Below are 20,836 nucleotides of genomic sequence, written 5' to 3'. Positions count from 1 at the left end.
AGTACCGCGCTCAACTTGTTTCTCCGCGCAGCGGCCTTGTTCGTCAAGGTTTGTGTTTCGGAGTTATAGAGTTGAGAGAGGGTTATAACCACAATTAAGTAGCCTCCTCGTCTGTAGTGGCCTTCTAGGCCTTGGGGAGGTGAATTAACAAAAAAAAAAAATATATATATATATATATATATATATATACATATGTATATATATATATATATATATATATATATATATATATATATATATATATATATATATATATATATACCTTTGTAATTGGTACTACTAGGTATATACCTAGTAGTACCAATTGAAGTGCGAAATTTTAATTCAGTAAAAAAATTTAAGAGAACATGTTTTTAATGCAAGAACAAATGTAATATATACATATTATATGCATGTTATGTTTTAGTTAAAATGCTAAAGTACACATTAATAAAGAGAGTCCTTGAAATAACCCCCTTTTGCCTGTATGCACGCCTCCAGTCTTGGATGCCATTCCTCGATTGATTTACGCACGGTATCCATGGATAAAGCATCCCATTCTCTGAGAAGTGATCGCTTGAGGGCATCAACAGAAGTGTGAGGTTTGCAGCACACCTTCGCCTCCAGTTTAGACCAGATTGCATAATCCAATGGATTAAGATCTGGTGATGCTGACGGCCAGGCATCCGTAGAGATAAAATCGGGCACATTGGCTGTCAACCACCTCTGTGTTGTCTTCACTTTGTGCGAAGGGGCACTGTCTTGTTGGAATGACCATTGTTCCATATTGAACAACGAGTCATTTAAAGGTTTTACCACCTGCTCTAAAATGTCCTCCTGATAATTTTTTGCTTTTGTTTTTACTCCCAACTCACAAAAATGAAATGGGGTTTTGCCCATTGCACTAACCCCCACCCAAACCATAACTTGTTCAGGATGGTGGCGTCTGGTGACATATCCAACATGGTGAGGTAATTCTGCACGACTTTTCGCGTAGACGCGATCATTTTGTCGATTAAATTTGGCCTCTATGGTGAAATATTTTTTGTCTGTGAATAAAATTCTGTTAACAGCAGCGGGCCCATATCGAGCAAGAAGTTGAGCACATTTCTCACGTCTTCCTTTGATGTTGGCGGCTGTAAGATAGTGACATGTTTTAATTTTTAATGCCCGTACCTTAAGGTCTTCTTTCAAGGCTCTGTTAATGGTCATACGACTCACATTCATTTGAAGGGCAAGTTTTTTTTGATTCCGTCTTGGATTGCGACGAATTCGAGCTTTAAGCGCTGCAAGCATTTTGGGGGTACGTGCAGTGCGTTGCCTGCCACCACCATAACATTTTTTGACAGAACCACTATCATTATATCGCTTAATAGTACGATAGACAAAATCCTTTGATATTCCTTTATGCTGCAGCATTTTGAAAATCTGATACAGTTTTCTCTTCCCGTCTAATAATGCTATAACTGCACACCCTTTTCCTTCCATACTATCCATTATGAAAAAATCTACAAATAAACACATAAATAAATTAATAAATTCCAGGAATCTATTCAAACAATACAAATAAATGCGGGAACTATATAAAAAGCACATGCCTGTTAACATGACAAGTTTAAACAAACTTCGCACTTCAATTGGTACTACAGGGTGTATATATATATATATATATATATATATATATATATATATATATATATATATATATATATATATATATATATATATATATATATATATATATATATATATATATATTAAGGGTGTCCTGGATATTCAGGTTGGATAGGAGTATTATTTGGTATCCAATATCTGGCCCGATAACAACTTTATCTGGTTTTTTATATACTGGAAATTTAATGGTAATGTTTTAAAAATTGACAGAAGTCTAGAAACGTTATATTTTTAAATAATCTTATGTTAATGGTTTCTATTCAATATTTTTATTATTATTATTAAAATACTACTAAAATTATATACACACAACAAATACATCAGTTTATCACTCAGTTTTTTTTCTTTTACTTCCATGTTGAGGTAGCCATGATCGCTTTTTCTCATAAATAATGAAAACAATTTTCCGCAAATACAGAGGATGCAGGTGACTTAAGTGCTAACTCTTTTAGCAGTGGAAACTCTCCTTCATGTTTCCAATAATTTACAACATAATTTAAAACGTCATTATTTTTTTTTATAATCGAGTGATTGAAGAAAACATCAACTCTCTGAGCAGCTTTTACAAAGGAGACTAGATCAGAGTTCAATACATTTTGAACTATCTTCATACAATTTACAATGAATTTTTTTTGCGTGATTATACAGTGGAGCTGTGGAAAATGACTTCTGACCATATTTATTACATCTTCTGCTTATCTGCTCTCCACATAAAATGCAAATTGTTGTGAAATCACAGCTATCATAACTTTTGGAAAAACTTCCAAACAAAACTCACTATTTTGAAGGTTTATCACAGTAATATTTTGTCATAGAAAAAAAAATACTTCAGGATTTAAATTACATTATCCGGCTGGATAACTTTAAATATCCGGGTATTCAATATCCGGTTGGATATATATATATATATATATATATATATATATATATATATATATATATATATATATATATATATATATATATATATATGTAAAGAGAGAGAAAGAAAATCATCTAAAGAAAAAGCTTTAGAGTTAAAAAGTGTTTAGTATTTAAAATGTTTGCTATATTTATAGCCGCATATCTTACATATTAAGAGACTGATTGTTACCGGAAAAAAAGGCTGCCTCAATAATCTATTTTTAAAAGCAACTCAAATCATAATTTTTAAGTTATAGTTGTTCAATGTAAAAATGGCAGTTGGTTTTTATTCAAGAATTTCATTCTTATTTTATATATTCATTCAGGTTTTTACTATTTATTCAAAATATAATAATTATCAAATATTTGAAAACATTTTAGAATTTGTTAGAAAATTGTGACAGAAATTATTTAAATCAATAAACTTTTATTTCTATGTATACTAAATTTATCTATAATATATATCTATATTAATCTATATTTTAACTTTACGAAAATAATGTCAATAAGAAGTTCAATGAAATCAAATAGTAGTTAAACTTTATTAAAATATATAATACAACTAGTATATTTTGATTTCAATTTTGATTTCATTTTTTTTTCCTTGTCTATTTTTAAACATTTTTAAGCTATTGTTGGAAACCAAACCACCCAATAGTTTTTGTTTGTTATTAAAAAATACATTGACAAGAATTTTTTTGAAAGCATAATTCCCCAAATTTCATTTCAACAAATTTCAACAACTTCTGCAAGCTGTTTGAATGGAACAAATATTCCAACATTTAATAAGAGAGATAGATAAGAGTTAATTTCAAGATCAATTTCTTCAGCTTTTAAATATGCTTTGCTTTTTTTGCATTTAGACCTTTTTGACAATTTTTTTGCAATGTAGCCTGCTATAGTTATTGCAATTTCTTGACTTATAATTAAGAGAATTTTCCATAATTTCTTCACTTCAATTTTCAAACAGTTAATCAAGTATTATCAAGGATGAATGAATATCTGTATATGAACATGTGTATCTGATAGCTCTCTATCAAGTCTTGCATTATCCTGTAGCAAATTTACTTGGTAATGGAAGTGGTATTTCCCTAAATTGCAAACACACATTTAGGTCTACATCAACTGTTATTGATTCTAATATAGTTTGAAAATGTCTATTCATTAAATAATACAAAAATACATTTAGGTCTACATCAACTGTTATTGATTCTAATATAGTTTGAAAATGTCTATTCATTAAATAATACATAAAATACAATACCTTTTTCAAACTGTTTAAATTGAAATCCTAATGGGCTTACTTCTTCATTCAAATTATGTACACTTGTAATTGTATTATTTTTAAAAATATTTCTAACTGATCTTCTTGGAATATTCTTATTTAAGGAGGCTTCAAGAAGTTGTTAAAACTGAAAAAGATGATTTTATTTTGCAAAAGTTTGCAAGAATACTTAGAATCAACAGGTTTCTTCTAAGTATGTTTGCAAACTTTTGCAAAAACCAATTTAGGGTGCATTTATTACCTCTAATTATATATTCACAAAAATAAAATTCACATAAAATAGAATGTTTTGTTGGAGTCTAATCTGAATGATTAACAAATCGTATCCAAAGTTGATTTTAGATTTGGTCTGTTGGAAAATAAAAATTTGCAATAATACAATTTGTTTGCTTTTGTTGCTAAAATACCCTGATCTACATTTTGGCGCAGCACATTTGTTGACCATTTTGAATATAATTTCTTTAAAAGTTACTAAATTCAGATAGCAGAATGGGTTTAAAATTAACATTTTAGCATTTTATTATGTCAAAAACTTTTAAAGCTAATGTCTTTACTTTAATATTATAGGCCATGATTGTTACCAAAATGCTTAGAAAAGTTGCGTTAACTTTTAAACTGTATATTACGATATTATACTTTAGCCGTAATAAATTACAAGTTTTTTACTCATCTCAAACCAATTTAAAATAAAAAAGTCAAAACTCACCGCACTAACCAACGAGTCAAGAACAGAAACTGTAAATATTGAACCACATGCATATGGTTGAGTTAAGTAAAAATGTTCGTCATCATAAATATTCATATCATCTTGATCCAAAAACATGGCATTGGTATTGTAAACTAAAAAAATAATTTAGTCTTTTTTTTTTATTTTTAAATTTATTTTTAATTGTTGTTAATTAAATTATTTATATTTATTTAACTATATTATCTAATTTTTATTGACTTTTTTTTATTATCTAATTTTTATTGACATCTTTTTTTATAAATTAAATTATTTTTTAAAACAAACTTTTTTATTTACTTATGTGATATAATATTTGTAACTATAATAACATTTAAAAAATTTGCTATAAAAAAAAAACAACTTACTAAGCTCAGTGATGAGTTTTAAACTGTTGCTCTCTTTTACCGGTTTTGCTGAAAAAGGACTATCATCAGGATTTATTTCTGTAAAGGTCATTGTGCTTCCGAATAAAGTATTTGAATCATCGCCCAACGAAGCTTGCCTTATTTCATAGCCTTTATATGTTTCAAACTGCATAGCTAATAATTTAATATATAATATATTTAAGAAGAGGTTCAAGCATTTTCTGGAAGAAAAAAAAGTTTAAATTAAACCTAACTAAACCCCTAGTAAGAGAACAATCAACTTGTTATATTGTAAAGAAATTGCTTATCAAAACTCATGCACTAGAATTTTAGTTAAAAAAGTTTTCCAGTGACATTGCACTTACTACCTTGTAATGTATGGTAAGCACATTAAAAATAACATAAATACATAATACTAGTGATGTGCTGGGTACTCGATTCGGACCTGGGAACCCAGAAATTTGACTGTTTTCCCGGGTACCCTCAATCGGCCATTTTTTTTACAGTACCTGGCACCGGGTATCTTAAAAGAAATTTTTAATAAACATTTACCTTACATGCTGTAACTATATGTTTAAGTGGTACTTTGAATTGTGTTGAAATATTATTAACAGGATTGCTTTTAGTTTTAACTTCTTGATATAAGTTTAAGAGTGTTATGGAGTCAATAACCACAAAGCCATATTTTCTCAATATAGATGTGTCTCACTTAAAATATTTTTTTTCATTTTATTCACACTACAGTTAAGAAAGTCTACTCTTTTTTTTTTTTTTTTTTTTTTGCAATTCTGTCTCTCTTAATCTTTTATTTTCTGTAACATAACTTTTGATTAATTAGTGCATATAAGCGATTATTTCGCAATAAATTACAAAAAAATATAAATTATATATAATACTTCAGTTATAAAACTAAAATTAGTTAGCCCAAAAAGTATTTTTTGAAATTGATAGAGTTAATTTTAATTTTAAAGCTCTCTAGATGATTTGGCGTTAACGATGTAAGACAGTAAGTTAGGGATCGCACATAAAGTACATACGCTCTGATGTGGGAGAGGGGGTCTGCAAATAGCGTATATGAGATGAAGGGTAGGGGGGGGGGTAGGGCACAGGTCAATTATAAAAGTAAGGAGACACTAAATTAAAAAATGTAATAAAATGTTGGGTGAGTAGGTTAAAAGCATAGGTACTTTTAGGGGGGTTGAGGGTACTCAAAAAAGCGTATATAAAAATGTGGGAGGTCGACATAAAAATGTACGTACTTTATGGATGATCCCTTATTTTAAATATTAACAATCTATTAATTATTATTCAATATTAAGAAACTTGATATATTTAGGCAAACATATTTAGCAAAAATTAATCAGCGTTATTTTTTTGAAAAAAACAATTGATCGCAAGAGATTTCTCAAGCTTTTATTCCACCTTTTTAATATGGACACGGTGCTTCGTACCCGGACTTGAACCCGGTTTTTTCTTCCAGGTACCTGGAATCGGGGACTTGGCATAAAGTGGTTCCAGCACATCTCTACATAATACATTACAAATGACATAAATACATAGTACATCACAAATGACATGCATACATAATTCATAACAAATGACATGAATACATACTCGGGATTAAGATTTAGGATGAAAGACAAAGGATAAAGATTTAAAGTTAATGAATACAGTTTATTATTTAGCCATTAAAATATCTATACATAAATGTATGTATGTATGTGTGTATGTGCAGTGTTGGAAAAATATAATGGGATAAAAATAAAATGGTGCCGCCTAGCTATTAATAATAGTGTATCGCTCCTATTTTAAATAATGGTCTTTAGTTTTTATCTGAATTGTTCAACACAGACAAACAAATGACGCACAATTTAGATGATAAAGTTGATTCATTTGTATATTTTTAATCATTAAAATTAGATGCGCTTGATTTTTTTGTTAATTAAATGGAAAAATTTAATGGAACAAATTGTTTTTTCTTTAAAAATATCTAATTTAATTCTAATTTATAACTTGTTTTGTAAGATAATAATAATTTTCTGAAGGTAAAACACTTTTTTTTTCTCGAAAAAGTTATTTTATGAAATATTTAGAAACAAATTCTATATTTTAGCAATCATGGCTCCAGCAAAGCAACGTTTGAATGAGAATCAACAAAAATTAATCTTGGATTTAGTTAAACAAAAATAATTGACAGAACTATCAAAAAAGAGACTGGAGTTCCACATTCGACCATTTCAAACATTGTTTTAAATTAGTTTAAAAGTCACCATACTGTAAAGATTTTAAAAGGACGTGGGGCAAATGTAAGACTACCGTCAAAGAAGATCACTTGATTGTAAGATTATTCAAGAAAAAAAGACTTGAGTCATTTAGAAAAATTGGTGATTGTATTGAAAATATATTAAAAATAACACTGGAACTAAAATAACTGATAAAGCAATCTGAAATCGTTTACATGAAAATGGGTTTAAAAAGTGCACACATAAAAAAACATTTTTGACACAGCAACATAAAAGACAATTATTATTTGTTGAAACTCAAGTTAATAATATAATTTCATTTTGGAAGAAAATTCGTTCATTCTGATGGTAAACAAAATGTTTGAAGAAAAACTGGTGAAGCTTACCATTTCAGTTGTATGCAAGGAATCGTAAAACATGGAGGTTGTTAATGTAATGGTCTGGAGCTGTATGTCATGCAATGGTATTGGAAATCTTGAATTTATCAAAAATACAATGAATTTGGATATGTACATCAATATTTTGAATAATAACTTGATTACATCAGCACGTAAACTGAGATTTTGTAAAAAATTTTTATTTTAACATGACAATGATCTGAAACATAAGTCGAAAAAAACAACAGAGTTTTTACAAACCAAATCCATAAATGTTCTTGAATAGCCAGCACTAAGTCCAGATATAAATCCTACAGAAAATTTATGGTCGATTTTAGATATGCAAATAGGTAATCGTCACTTGAAGCAAAAGGGAGAATTAGAAACTGCTGTTACGAAGGTTTGGGATGAAATAGGCTCTAATATTACAAAAAAAATTAGTGGAATTTATACCAAAATGTTTAAATGCTATGATAAAAGCTAAAGGAGGTCACACAAAATAATAATTCTTCCATAAGTCTTCTTAAAGCATCGACTTTTGTCAAAAAAAGGTTTTTTATAAACATCTGTGTATTACTGAATGCAACTAAAAATCTCAACAAATTTGGTAATTTCAAAGTAAATGCTCCATTGGCATTTTCATGCATTTATTTTTTATTGTTGATGTTTATTATTGTTGAACTTTGAAAATAAATATGTTATAAATAGTTTATATAAATATAAACTAAAAAAACAGCTAAAAGGTAAAAACGAGTTTTAAAAGCAAAACCAATTGTTCACCTGGCCATAACTAACACCACATCAAAAGATATTTCAAAGATGTTAAAAAAATTTTTAATACTTTCTACATGTGTGATTTTTAAATGACTATTTGTTTCAAGAGAATGCTTGACAGTAGTTTAAAGAGGTTATTTCAAACTCCTTAATTGATCAAGAATGTTAAGAGCCAAATTTATTGGAATCCAGTAAGTCCTTCATGAAAATGGCTAAAAAAACTCTCAATAAGTAAGCACACCATTAAAAATGTGGTCAGAAAGGGTCTGAATTGAAGGTAAAGTCAAGAGTGAGGATTAACAAACACCTGATTTTCCCAAGTGTCAAAGGAAAAAACTTTAAATAATCAAAGAAACTTCTGAGCCTCCTGATGAAGAGACCAATGACCAACCTCTTCTCAAATGAGAAATTGTTTACTGTTGATTCAGTGTCAAACATCAGAACCAATCATTTTATTAGTCATCAATCAAACCAAACAGCCCCAGAGCATGTAATGTATACATACATTCAAGACTGTGTTAACAATATGGCGCTTCAGCAAGATACAGCACCACCACATACATTCCATAAGACCAGAGGTGGCTCCACAAAAACTTGCCAAAACAATGGTCAAATGAGTTATGGCCACATGGATCTCTAGATTTGTCACCTCTCCACTATTCAATCTGGGCATATGTAGAGTCAAAGGCTTGTCAACACCCCCACAACAGTATCAACTCCCTGAAGCCTACCATCAAAGAGTGGAACTAGATGCCCAAAGACTATTTTCAGATTAACTAAGTTTAGGAGTTGACTTGAGGCTGTGATTGATGTTGAGGAAGGACATATTAAATAAAAGTGTGGTAAATATTTTTCTGAACACTTTTAAATAAACTTTTTTTTAGTTTAAGTTTTCATTTTAAAAAATTTGTGATTGATTACGGTTATGTATTGAGAGGTTCCAAGTTCGATCCCCACCACATCCCTGGTAGAACCGCACTCAACTTGTTTCTCCGCACAGTGGCTTTGTTTGTCAAGGTTCGTGTTTTAGAGTTATAAAGGCCTTCTGGGCCTTGGGGAGGTTAATTAACAAAAAAAATATATATATATATACATATATACATATATATATACATATATATATTTTCGAAAGGTCTGGTGAACACAAATGATATTATTATTTTAGTGAAATAAAAAAACATTTTTTAGTTTAGAATACATGTTTTGAACTTACAAAGTTCATCATCAGTTTAAAATGACCAATATAAAATTTTTCAATATATAGGTTACAAAGCAATTAAAAATCCATTAAAACTTGCTATTCAAATAAAACTATCTATAATACAGAATTAAAATAAAAAATATAACACAAAGGAAATAATAAAAATGCACTCAAATTTACAGTTAACATTCATTACACAAAAGGTATTGTACAATAAAGGACAGGATGTTAATATAAGTTAGATTAGAACAATTTAATACCTCTGTGCCTAACTTGTTTGTATAACTCAGGGTTCTGCCATTTTATATAAAGACTTTCTAAAATTTCTAATTCAGTTTCCCTATTGGCAAAATCCAGAATGGTAAAACATACTGCAGTTGCTTTATTAAAACAATTAATGTTGGATTTAATATGTTGAAATATATGTGATTTTTTATCATCCTTAAAATGTTCATCAATATGTTGAGAAATGTGTCAGACAGTTCGCCATATGTGATAAACATTACAGTTAGCACATTTAAATTTATAAACAACGTTAGATTTTAAATTTCTGGGAATAATATCTTTTAATGAAAAAAACTGCTGAATTTTAGTAGAAGTAAATGCCAATTTTATGATAAATTTCTCTTTGCAAAACAGCTTTATTAACTTTGATATTTAGTTTTGAGCGTTTAAAGATCGTTCACCAATAAAGGGTAATTTAAAATACTTACATTCATATTTAGGTTTTTAAAAGGTTCTGTGTTTAAGATCCAAATCTTTTTTTATGTAGTTATCTATTAATTTATTAGCATATTGATTCTTAAGTTATCTTAGTTGACTGAATATTTCATGAAACCTTGCCCAGGTGTTATTTATTTTAAATGTATGGTCAATGAGAGTTTTAATTAATTTAATTAAATTTGTATTGAAATAATGTAAAACTAAAGTAATTAGTCAATAGCCCAGTAAAAGTAAAAGTTTATTTATGGTATATACTAGTTATAAGGTTATTTTGGTTTTCAATGCAAACATCAAGAAAAGGTAATTTACCATTTTGTTCATGTTCACAAGTGAATTTATTATTTGGGTGTTTAGAATTAAAATAATCAAGAAAATTTACACTGTCATTTTTAGATGGAAAAGATGTGAAAATGTCATCAATGTATCTCCTATAAAACAATGGCTGAGTGCCGTTATACTTTTCAATCCATTTGTTTTCAAATTCACCCATAAATAGGTTCCTGTGTTAGCTAACCTGTTATTACCTTTTTTTAATTATAACACGTTATATATTTTTTGGTAATACCTAGTGGAAAATTTTTTAAGATTTTGAGCCCCCAATGGCTGGTTTTGGGAGGAGCCTCCAAACCACTAGCCACGGCACAGTATGGAACAGTCATGTATAATATATGTATAACATAAAATAACTTTAAAAAAAATTCTATCAATTATAAGTAATTTTTTGCTTGAACCGATTTGTTCTATATTTAATAAAAGCAGCAAGAAGCAGAAAAAACTAAAAAAAATGTCGTATTTGGATTTTTTTTGCTTGTGGATTTGAAATCCAAAAATTGCATAGAGGCTGACATTGAGGTCACCACACTAAACCACTGAGCTACTGAAGATGTATCAAAAATTAAAAAATAAATCAATTTATAAACTTATTATATCGATTTAAAACGCTAATATAAAAATTTTAAATAAACTAAATTTAAAATACACAAGTATAAAATTTAAAATGCAAATATAAAAATTACAATAAAATAGAACTTTTTTATTAATAGAGATATAATATGTAAAAATGTAAAAAACAATTTGTATCATGCAAATGTAAAAAATCCATTTATGTACAGTACAGCGTTATGTGCAAACATCTGTAAGTGTAAAAAAAATGTTTGTATAACTGACAGTCGGTAAGTTTTTGTATATTTAAGAATTGTGTATATATAAATAAGAAAACTTTTTATAAAAATCTTAAAAAAATAAAAAAAATTTTTTTTTTTTTTTTTTTTTTTTTAAATAAAAAATAAAAATAAACACAAAAAACAATATTTTGTTATTCAAGCAGAGGATTTGAACCTTTGATGACTATTACTTCACCACTCCGCTTACCACTATTAACACTTAAGTTAGAGAAATAAGAAAAATTCTTCTATAAAAAATTTATAAAGATAGATATCATTATAAATTATTATAGAAGAATTTTTTGAAATTTTGAAATTTAAAATGCAAGTATAAAAGTTTAAAATCAACTAAATTTTAAGAGTATATAATATATAGTATATAATTTTGATAGTATATCAACTATAGTTGATAACTATAGAGAGTTAACAACTGTAGTAGTTACCTCTCCTTCAGGTCATTATTTTTTTTGTAAATAAATATAGTCTGTTAAATAAATATAGTCTTGTTTTGTAAATAAATATAGTTTTGTAAATAAATATAAAAAATAACGAGAGAGGTTGAAATTTTATTATTATCTTGAATAAAAAAAAAAATAAACTGGGAAAAATGTTATACAATTTCCATCAATGTTAGAGATAATTTTGTTATGTGTTTACTCTACTTCCGAGTCCTCTTTTGCATCGTAAACAAATATAGTCTTAATGAGGGGGTTTTAATTTTATTATGTAAAATTATTATGTAATTTTATTACTTAAATTTAAAAAAATACCAGAAAAAATGTCAGCGCCATCTATGTTTAAGATTTTTATTATGCGTTGACTTAATCAATGAGATAAATTTGGGCATACAACGCAATAAAAAGAAAATTTTCTTTCTTAGAGTAAAAAGATTTTAAATTTAGACTTATTCTTATAAAATAAATGTGGTGAGAGTTCTAATAAGGTCTAAGTATGCTGAAAAGTGTGCATAATAATATTTTTTGCTCTAAGAGCAATTTTCAAATGAACTTTTTTTCTACTATTTACTAAAAAATATTGCAGTAAATAAGGAATAAGCATAAAAATGGTTGGTGCAAAATAGACTTTATTTTACCAAGACCATATTTTATGGTTCTGGACAGCTAGTACATTTATATTAAACTAATTTACTCCCAACAAGGCTGCAAGAAACTACTATTAAATTGGGAGTTGCTAAAAAAATAGAATAGAGTTAAAGAGCTAGAAAATGATTGACAAAAGACTTAAAAAGTTGTAGGTTATATGGGGTCATCCATAAATGATGTCAGTAAATATAGGGGGAAGGGGGATGGAATGCTGGAAAGTTTGACACTAATTGACAATGGGGAGGGGGTATTAAGACCAAAATGATGTCAATTTAAATTATGTTTTTAGTTTTAATGAGCAGATTTAAACAGTATTTACATCTACTAAATGGTATAGAAATGATGTTTTATTTGTGGGGAAATTAATATTAAATGCAGGGAATTTGATATTATATTTTATTAAATTATTTATTATATAATATTATAAATTAATATAATAAGTTTCCCAGAGACATTAAATAAATAACAACCACTAACGTAAATTAAAAATTACTATCGTTTTATTAAAATATAACCATTTGACTGCGAATTAAATTATGTTAGAAATATTAACTCTTTGTATATAAAATTCACAACTGTTATTTGCTCCCTAGCGGATCTAGCGGATTATAAAATGTGGTTCAAAGTAAACTCATAAATTTGTCATTTTTTGAAATTAAATTGTCGTTATTTCAAATACGAAACTCTAACTGCTCTCTAGTTGATTGTAAAACGTGATGCAATGCAAACACATAAATTCTATTGAAAATTCAAAACGCTAATTTCTCCCTAGCGGGTTGAAGAAACTCTTTTAAAAAGCTTGCGCTAAAAATGAGCAAAATCATTATTCTAATTGTGATGTAAATAATACTAATAAATCAATATTAAAATATGGATAAAACCGCATTGCTTAACTTATTGATGCTCTTATATGGAAATGCTCATCCCGATAAAAAAAAGGCTAATATCCAGAAAGAAGTCCATAGTATATGGAATTCATTAAAAGAAGAGAAACTGGTGCATAAGAATCAAGAGTAATGTATTTAATGAATTTATTTAATGAAAAGGCAATGAAGTTCAAGAGCAAGCAATAATCATCTTGGGCCAATACTTTAAAACAGTCTGCCCCCACGTATACTCCACTTGAATTTGACAGAATTCCTCACAGTTTGTTGAGCCCACCAATGAGCGATCTGTTATTGATGATCAACAAAGTGCATTAACTTTGAGTTTGATGACCACAAAAAATCAAAAAAATGCAAGAACAGTGGCTCAAGATTGACTCAATTCTGAGATTGCAGCCTTAAATTGTGAAGTTGCTAGACTGAACACTAGAAAGAGAAGTGGATTCATTGCTGAAGCTGAAGAATAATTTGAAAAAGAAAAAGAAGATACTAGCTCATCTATGTAAAGAACTGGCCAAAAAAAAGTGTAATCAAGCTCAATAGAAGAAAACTAGAGAACTGAAAAAAGCTAGAATGGAGGAAGTCTGCTTGGAGCATCCAGAAGTCAATGAAAAACTAAAAATCAGAAAGAAACCTAGTCGACCATCATTAGAAGTAGATCAACCTCTTCTTTTGAAGGCAAGTATGGATATTGCTGGTCAGAGGTTCTTTGGGTAATGATAGTTTAGCTATGTTTATTAATATTGTATTTGTTAGAATTTTACTCTTAATTAGTACTTGCACTATTGTAAATACCCTTGAAATGTTAACAACTAATTTCAAGATTTGATTTGAATATAATTTACGAAATAAATCCTGTTTTCTGTAAAAAAGTTAATTATATCCAAATATATTTCTTTATTATTTAGAGCACTAAAACTCTTGACGAATTGACATCCGAGATCAATCAGCAGGAGCGCCCTCTATACTCGTCTACTTCCAAGAAGATAAGGAACATTAGAAGGCAAAAGGCACGTCAAAACAGTCCCTGTTAGATTAATCAGTCCTCAGAATAAATCTCATTTGAACATGTTGACAGGCTCTTTTGCAGTTCAACTATAAAATATGTGGAAGAAGTTTGTTTTATTTTAGGGCCAGATGAAGTGTGTTTCATTAGCCAAGACAACAAGGCTAGAGTGCCAATCAGAATAACAGCAGCCATAAAACAGGCACTGTTGTTGATGCATTTGGAGTACCGGGTAACTCTCCCAAACCACAACTGGGTCGTGGCTGCTAAACACAAGCTTATACCATCTGTATACGCTGGAATTACGATCAAAAAAGATGGTCTTGGAAAAACAGATGCTGTTACTTATTCTGGACCTACCTACATTGCTGTTTGATCAGGAAAACATGCATCCTCGACCGCCTTCGCTCATGGATTAGACTTCCAGCGGCTCTTGGATATCAAAGAATTTGACTATTACCAGAGATCCTTAAACTAATACGGTTAAGCCATTCGTTGTATTTAACATCAATGGAGGACCCAACAAAAATCCCAGATACCAGAAAGTAATTGAAACCGGGATTCACCATTTCTTGAAAAATAACCTTGACGCTCTTTTCATCATGACGAACGCTAGGCCGCAGTGCATTCAACAGAACTGAGAGACGAATGGCACCTCTAAGTAAAGAATTATCTGGGGTGATTCTTCCGCACAAACATTACGGAACTCATCTTGATTCTCAAGGTAATTACATTGACAAAAGTTAATTTGTAAAAATATTAATATAATTTTTAACCTATAATAAACAACATATCTTTTTAAATCAGGCAGGACAATAGATGAAAACTTAGAAAAACAGAACTTTGGTTTTGCTGGACAGGCTGATATTTGGTCTGATCTACAAATTGACGGTTATCCAGCCATTGCAGAGTATATTGATCCAGACAAATCTGAGCTCAAGGAGCCTTGAATTGCCGATCATCTTTGTACAAGTCAATATTTTACTCAAATTGTGAAATGTGAAAATCGTTCTTGTTGTTGGACTATTAGAAGCTCTTACTTTACTCTAATTGTCTTTATGTTCATCACATCAAGCATTGAAAGTATTCTTCCTCGTACTGCCAAAGGATTTCTAATTTTGCCGTATGATGCGTTTTGTCCATCAATTCAGTCTAGCCTAGCTGATAGAATCTGTAAAAAGTGCAATATCTACTTTGCCTCTCAAGCTATATTGAAAAAGCACACTTCTATCCATTCTTCTGCTATAACACTCCCTCTAATCAAAAGGGTCCAACCTATTCGTATCGCTGCCAAGCGTCAGACAGAATTTTTAGCAGTCATTGCCTTGCAGAAGAGTTTGGAAACTGCTGAATGGTGAGATGAATATGAAGTTGATGCAACGAATTTGATTGTACCTCAAGAATCCGATATCCTTTTAGAGCGCGAGAGCATTCACTACCTATTGTTTAAATCGATGATACTTCAACAACCCAAGAGAAGATTATATTAAAGATATATAATACTATTTGCTTAGTTGATTATTTAATGAGATATCGACTATTATATAATATAATTTGATGAGATCTACTATTATATAAATGTATAATTTAGTCAGAAAAAAAATCAATAGTTTTTAAGCATTTTTATTGTTTTTTAGGAGGAGAGTACACAAAAACTGACATCATATATAACGGGGGGTTGGCCAAAAATTGACAGTATGAAAAAGGAGGGAGGGGGAGACGAAAATTGAGAAAAAATACTGACATCATTTATGGATGACCCCTATGAGTCAGAAAAACATTTTAAAAAGTTGTAGATTATATGAATCAGAAAAACATTTTAAAAAGTTGTAGGTTATATGAGTCAGAAAAGTTGTAGATTATATGAGGCAGAAAAGTTCAAATTTACATTTTTACACTTCAGGTTGTGAAGCTTATTGAACTTCCGACTTATTGAAGCAGTTTCTAAAGGAAACAAATTATATCCAACTTATAATGAAGTAAGGGAAGAAAAAGATTTATGCATACCTTGTTGTGGAATACAAACCACTGATTATTCAGCCTCAGTTGATTTACAGAGCTTTATTGACCATACTACATAGAGGTTGTTAAAAATACTCAATGAATCTACAGAGGCTCCTGAGAAATCCATTCTTATCTTTATACACAAAGTAGGATTTGATGGTTCAACCGGCCAATCATTATACAAACAAAGTACGGAATTATACAAATAAAGAAACAATCTTTATTTCTGCATTGTTTTAATTAAACTTTATAATTAAAAATCTGGCGAATCACTATGAACTAATGAAAAACCATTCTCAAAATTTCAATATGTAAAAGAAAGTGCCGAGGTTATTACACAATATATTTCCTTCAAGAGCAGTAATTTGAAACCAATGGTCTTTAATTCTTTTATTATCAAAAATAAGTTAGAATCCACAATGATTGATGGAAAAGTGGCTAATATAGTTTTGCCTTTAAGTAATTCTTTTCAAGTATGTAGTATTTGTGGACTGACCCCTTCAAATATGAACAATCTAAATGTTGTTTTTTCAAAAATCTCTAATACAGTTTCTGCTGAAATTGGATTGAGCACATTTCATGCATGGATTAGGTACATTGAAAGCTGCCTTCATATGAGTTATAGTGTTAAATCAGGAAAGTGGAAAGTTAGGAGAGAGGATGCTAAAAAAATTGTTATAAAAAAAAAAAGATTATTGTTTAACAAGAGATGAAAGATCACTTACGTTTAATTGTAAATGTATTAAAAAACAGAGGTTCAGATACAACAAATGATGGAAACATGGCACAAAAAGTATTTCGAAACTATAAGGTGTCTGCTGAAATATTTGGCTTAAATAAAAATCTCATGAAACACTTATACGTAATTCTTTGTGTTGCAAACATCAAATTAATACTGATGAACTTAAAAAATATACCAAAGAAACAGCATAGCACTATGTTTCTCTGTACACATGGTTCCCAATGTCTCAAATTGTACATAAAATTCTAATTCATAGTTCTCAAATTGTAAGAGATAAACCAGTGTCAGCAGGTCTTCTTTCTGAGAAACCTCAGGAATGTTGAAATAAAGACATTAAAAATTATAGAGAACACTATATGAGAAAATATTCAAGAAAAGTCACAAATGAAGATGTTATGCGAAGATTATTATGCAGTTCAGATCCAGTTATTAGCTCTCTAAGAAGGAGTTCGAAATGTATTAAAGAATTTGAACTTAACAATGATTGTATTTAAATTTTATTGTAACTTTTTTTTAATGTCAAGTTTTGTATATATTTTTACTCTGATTTCTGATATCTAATAAAAAAATGTTTCTTTGTTTATAAAACATGTAACATATTTTTAGTAATTAATGCTTCAAATCCGGGAATTACAGTTTCTAAAACAACCAAAAGTTATGCCTAAAATTCCCAACACCCTATACATCTTTTTCTATTAGGGTGTTGAGGGTGTCTGTATCTACAAAAAAAACTATTTTTTTAAAAAAAGATCTTCATGATGACTAGAGTCATTGATGAAAATTTCAATTTGACAACTTTAAAAATAAAGGAGTCATGATATTTTGTCCATTTTATGTCAATCTTGCCCCACTGTGAAATGGCAAAGACTAGGCAACAGTTTCTCTTAATGAACTAAACAAACAAGAAAAAAATTAAAGCTAAAACTATGATTGTAACCTCTTCAAACTGGTTATTAGTTTTTAAGTTATTCAGAAAAGTTAAAGCTCATTATAGATGCTGTACAAGTAGCAAAAAGCCATGAAAAAAAAACTTTTTGTTTACTTTGTATCTCTAGCTTTTTTTAACAAAAAAAATAAAATAAATATTAACAAGTACTTGCCTCTCAGCTTAATAAGGCTTCATAAACATAAGCACATCTACAGTTAGAATATAGTGTATATTTAATCATTATTTTTATTTTTTATTAAAAAGTTTTTTTTATTGAAGTTTCCCTAAAAATAGTAAGTCTATTAGATATCTCTTCTTTTTTTCCCCTTCCATCAACTCCCCATAAGGTAAGAGCAAAAGTACATTTCCTATATTTGAATCCCAGCATTTTTACTTGCATGCTTAATGATGCTAAAGCAATACAACACTCAATATTCAGATTTTTATTAATTTATTTCCATGAGAAAAGATACTTATAAGAAATCTCGAGAGAGTATCAATTTCAAAAATCATATAAATCATATTTGTATTATAAACAATGAAGAATGAAAACAATTTTTAAGTGAATAATAAATGACTAACAAACTTTTCTTTAAAGTGTAATGTCTATGGTTTTACACTTATGTAGTTTAGATGGTCTTCCATAACGCCATAGTCTTATTTATATATGAAAATATAGAGTCCTATATCCAAATGCCCTTTCTGGCATTAACCAACTTTGACGTTAACTAGTTTTATAGATTAGGGCTAATTATTTTTACTGTGATGTTTTCAATAAGAAGACTACCAAGGTTTGCAAGCACCTATTCTTACTCATAATTTTCACTTTTATATTGGAGTTTTCCTTGTCCTAGTTAAGTTGCTTACACCACATTTATAGAAACTCACCACCATTCAGTACCATGATTATCCCTCAAGCTATCTTGAGAAGCCAAAAAAGCTGTTTTTAAAAACTTTTTAAAAACTATTATTTACATTTAACTCATATAATAATTAAAATTAAAACTAAAATCATTTTTTTATATATTATATATTATTAATATTTTGTTTTATTTAAATATTACAATTCAAAAACAATAATGAAAAACAAAAGCTTTAAAACCTTTTAAATTAAGTGTGAGTGAGATGACTTTCCTATCTGAGAGAGCTTCATGTTCCATGTCATCTGTGTTGGTGCTTCCTGGAGACAACAAAATACACATATCTGCTGTATTAACATTAATAGTTCGAAGATCTTGTCTGTTAAATGGTGAACCCTTCAAAAATTTAATAAAGAAAATTTATATTAGGTTGATGGTTTACAACTTAATTATAATTTGCACTAACACTACATGTCAGCTGAAAACTTTTTACTGATAGTGTATTGTTTTAACTATAGTAAAACAATTTCAAAAATATTAAAATAAATTTTAATAGTCAAGTCAATTAATAAGTCAGTTGTTAATTGCCATAGTCAAGTCAATTGATAAGTCAGTTGTTAATTGCCATTAAAATAAATTTTAACAGTTAAGTCAAATGCGGTAGTGATTTTGTGGTAGAATGCTCGCCTCATAATGGAGAAGTTCTGAGTTCCGACTTGTTCTTGTTATGGAGTTATAGAGTTGAGAGAAAGTTGTAACAGCAACTTAAAGTAGTTTCCTCGACTGTAGTGGTTTTCATGGCCTTGGAGAGTAAAATTAAAAATTAAAAAAAAAAAAAACTCATTTTTTCACTAAAATGTGTACAGATCTAAAACTCAATTAAGAATAATAATAATAATAATAAGTATCTGAAAAATAATAGAGCATCAACAGCAAAGAAAAATAATAGAGCAAACAACACCTAAGCACTAATAGGGACACCTTCATGGAAGGTGTCCCTATTAGTGCTTAGGTGTTGTTTGTTGAGGCAACATAGGGAGTCATTTGTTTCATGTTTGGGTTAATTAGCGCAAATGAAGAAACTGAATAGCTTATTGCTAGTGGTGTAAAAAACTAACTATGAGATTAAGTCAAGTTCTTTTAGTTTAAAACAGTGAATTTTTAATTAGAATTATTTTTTCTTTTAACTGTACTCTTTTCTATGTTGTTTCTAATCAAATTGACAAAACTTTTTCTCAATACATTTTAGCCAATATTTTTGCTACAGATGACTTAAATGCTCCTTATTTTAAACAGCTTGACTCAGGTATCACTGACCATGTTGGCTCTAAAGCTCAAGATTTATTGATCTGACAGTTTTTATCCTGGAACAAGACATTAAAGCCTTTTTATGTCTTGTTCCAGACTCCTGATGAAGCCAATCGTTACTTTATTTTCTAGGTTATCTCCTACTTGCTGCTGTTTCTCCTACTTGCTGCTGTTTCTCCTACTTGCTGCTGTTTCTCCTACTTGCTGCTGTTTCTCCTACTTGCTGCTGTTTCTAATCTTAAAAATCTGTATCAAAATAAAATTATTGTTATGTTAGAATGATAACATTGTTCCAATTTTCTATAATTTGTTCCAATTTATTATAGTTAAAACTTAAACTCATATTTATTATTTATTCAAAATTTACAAAAATTTACTTTAATAATTTAATTGTTTTGTCGCTGAACTGATAGCTTCTTATATCAAGTAAACATACAAAACCTCCCTGGATTAAAATGCATTATGGTGTTGATACATCAAGTTATTACTTATCAACTGGTGTTTCATTCTTAATACTTACCATAATATATTAAAAGATTCTTTAGATAGTTTAACATGTTCTTCTAAACCTATTTTATAATAATAAT

The 20,836-nt window shown here is 29.0% G+C and overlaps 1 protein-coding gene across 4 annotated transcripts in view; it reads right to left on the bottom strand.

Moving 5' to 3' along the window:
- Window positions 1–20,836, bottom strand: part of LOC101236626 (calcium-activated potassium channel subunit alpha-1) — a 119,029-nt gene that overhangs the window by 2,963 nt on the left and 95,230 nt on the right. For all 4 annotated transcript variants that reach the window (XM_065795305.1, XM_065795306.1, XM_065795304.1 and 1 more), the window contains 3 exons: window positions 19,184–19,337; window positions 4,934–5,107; window positions 4,548–4,681 (listed from right to left, as the gene is read on the bottom strand). In XM_065795305.1, the coding sequence (XP_065651377.1) occupies window positions 4,548–4,681; window positions 4,934–5,107; window positions 19,184–19,337 (462 nt within the window). The remainder of the gene's footprint in view (window positions 1–4,547; window positions 4,682–4,933; window positions 5,108–19,183; window positions 19,338–20,836) is intronic.

This window comes from Hydra vulgaris, chromosome 04 (assembly GCF_038396675.1).
Source record: "Hydra vulgaris chromosome 04, alternate assembly HydraT2T_AEP".
Classification (NCBI taxonomy): Eukaryota; Metazoa; Cnidaria; class Hydrozoa; order Anthoathecata; family Hydridae; genus Hydra; species Hydra vulgaris.
The sequence above is the reverse complement of the archived record's forward strand: the minus strand, read 5'-3'. Positions and strand labels throughout refer to the sequence as shown.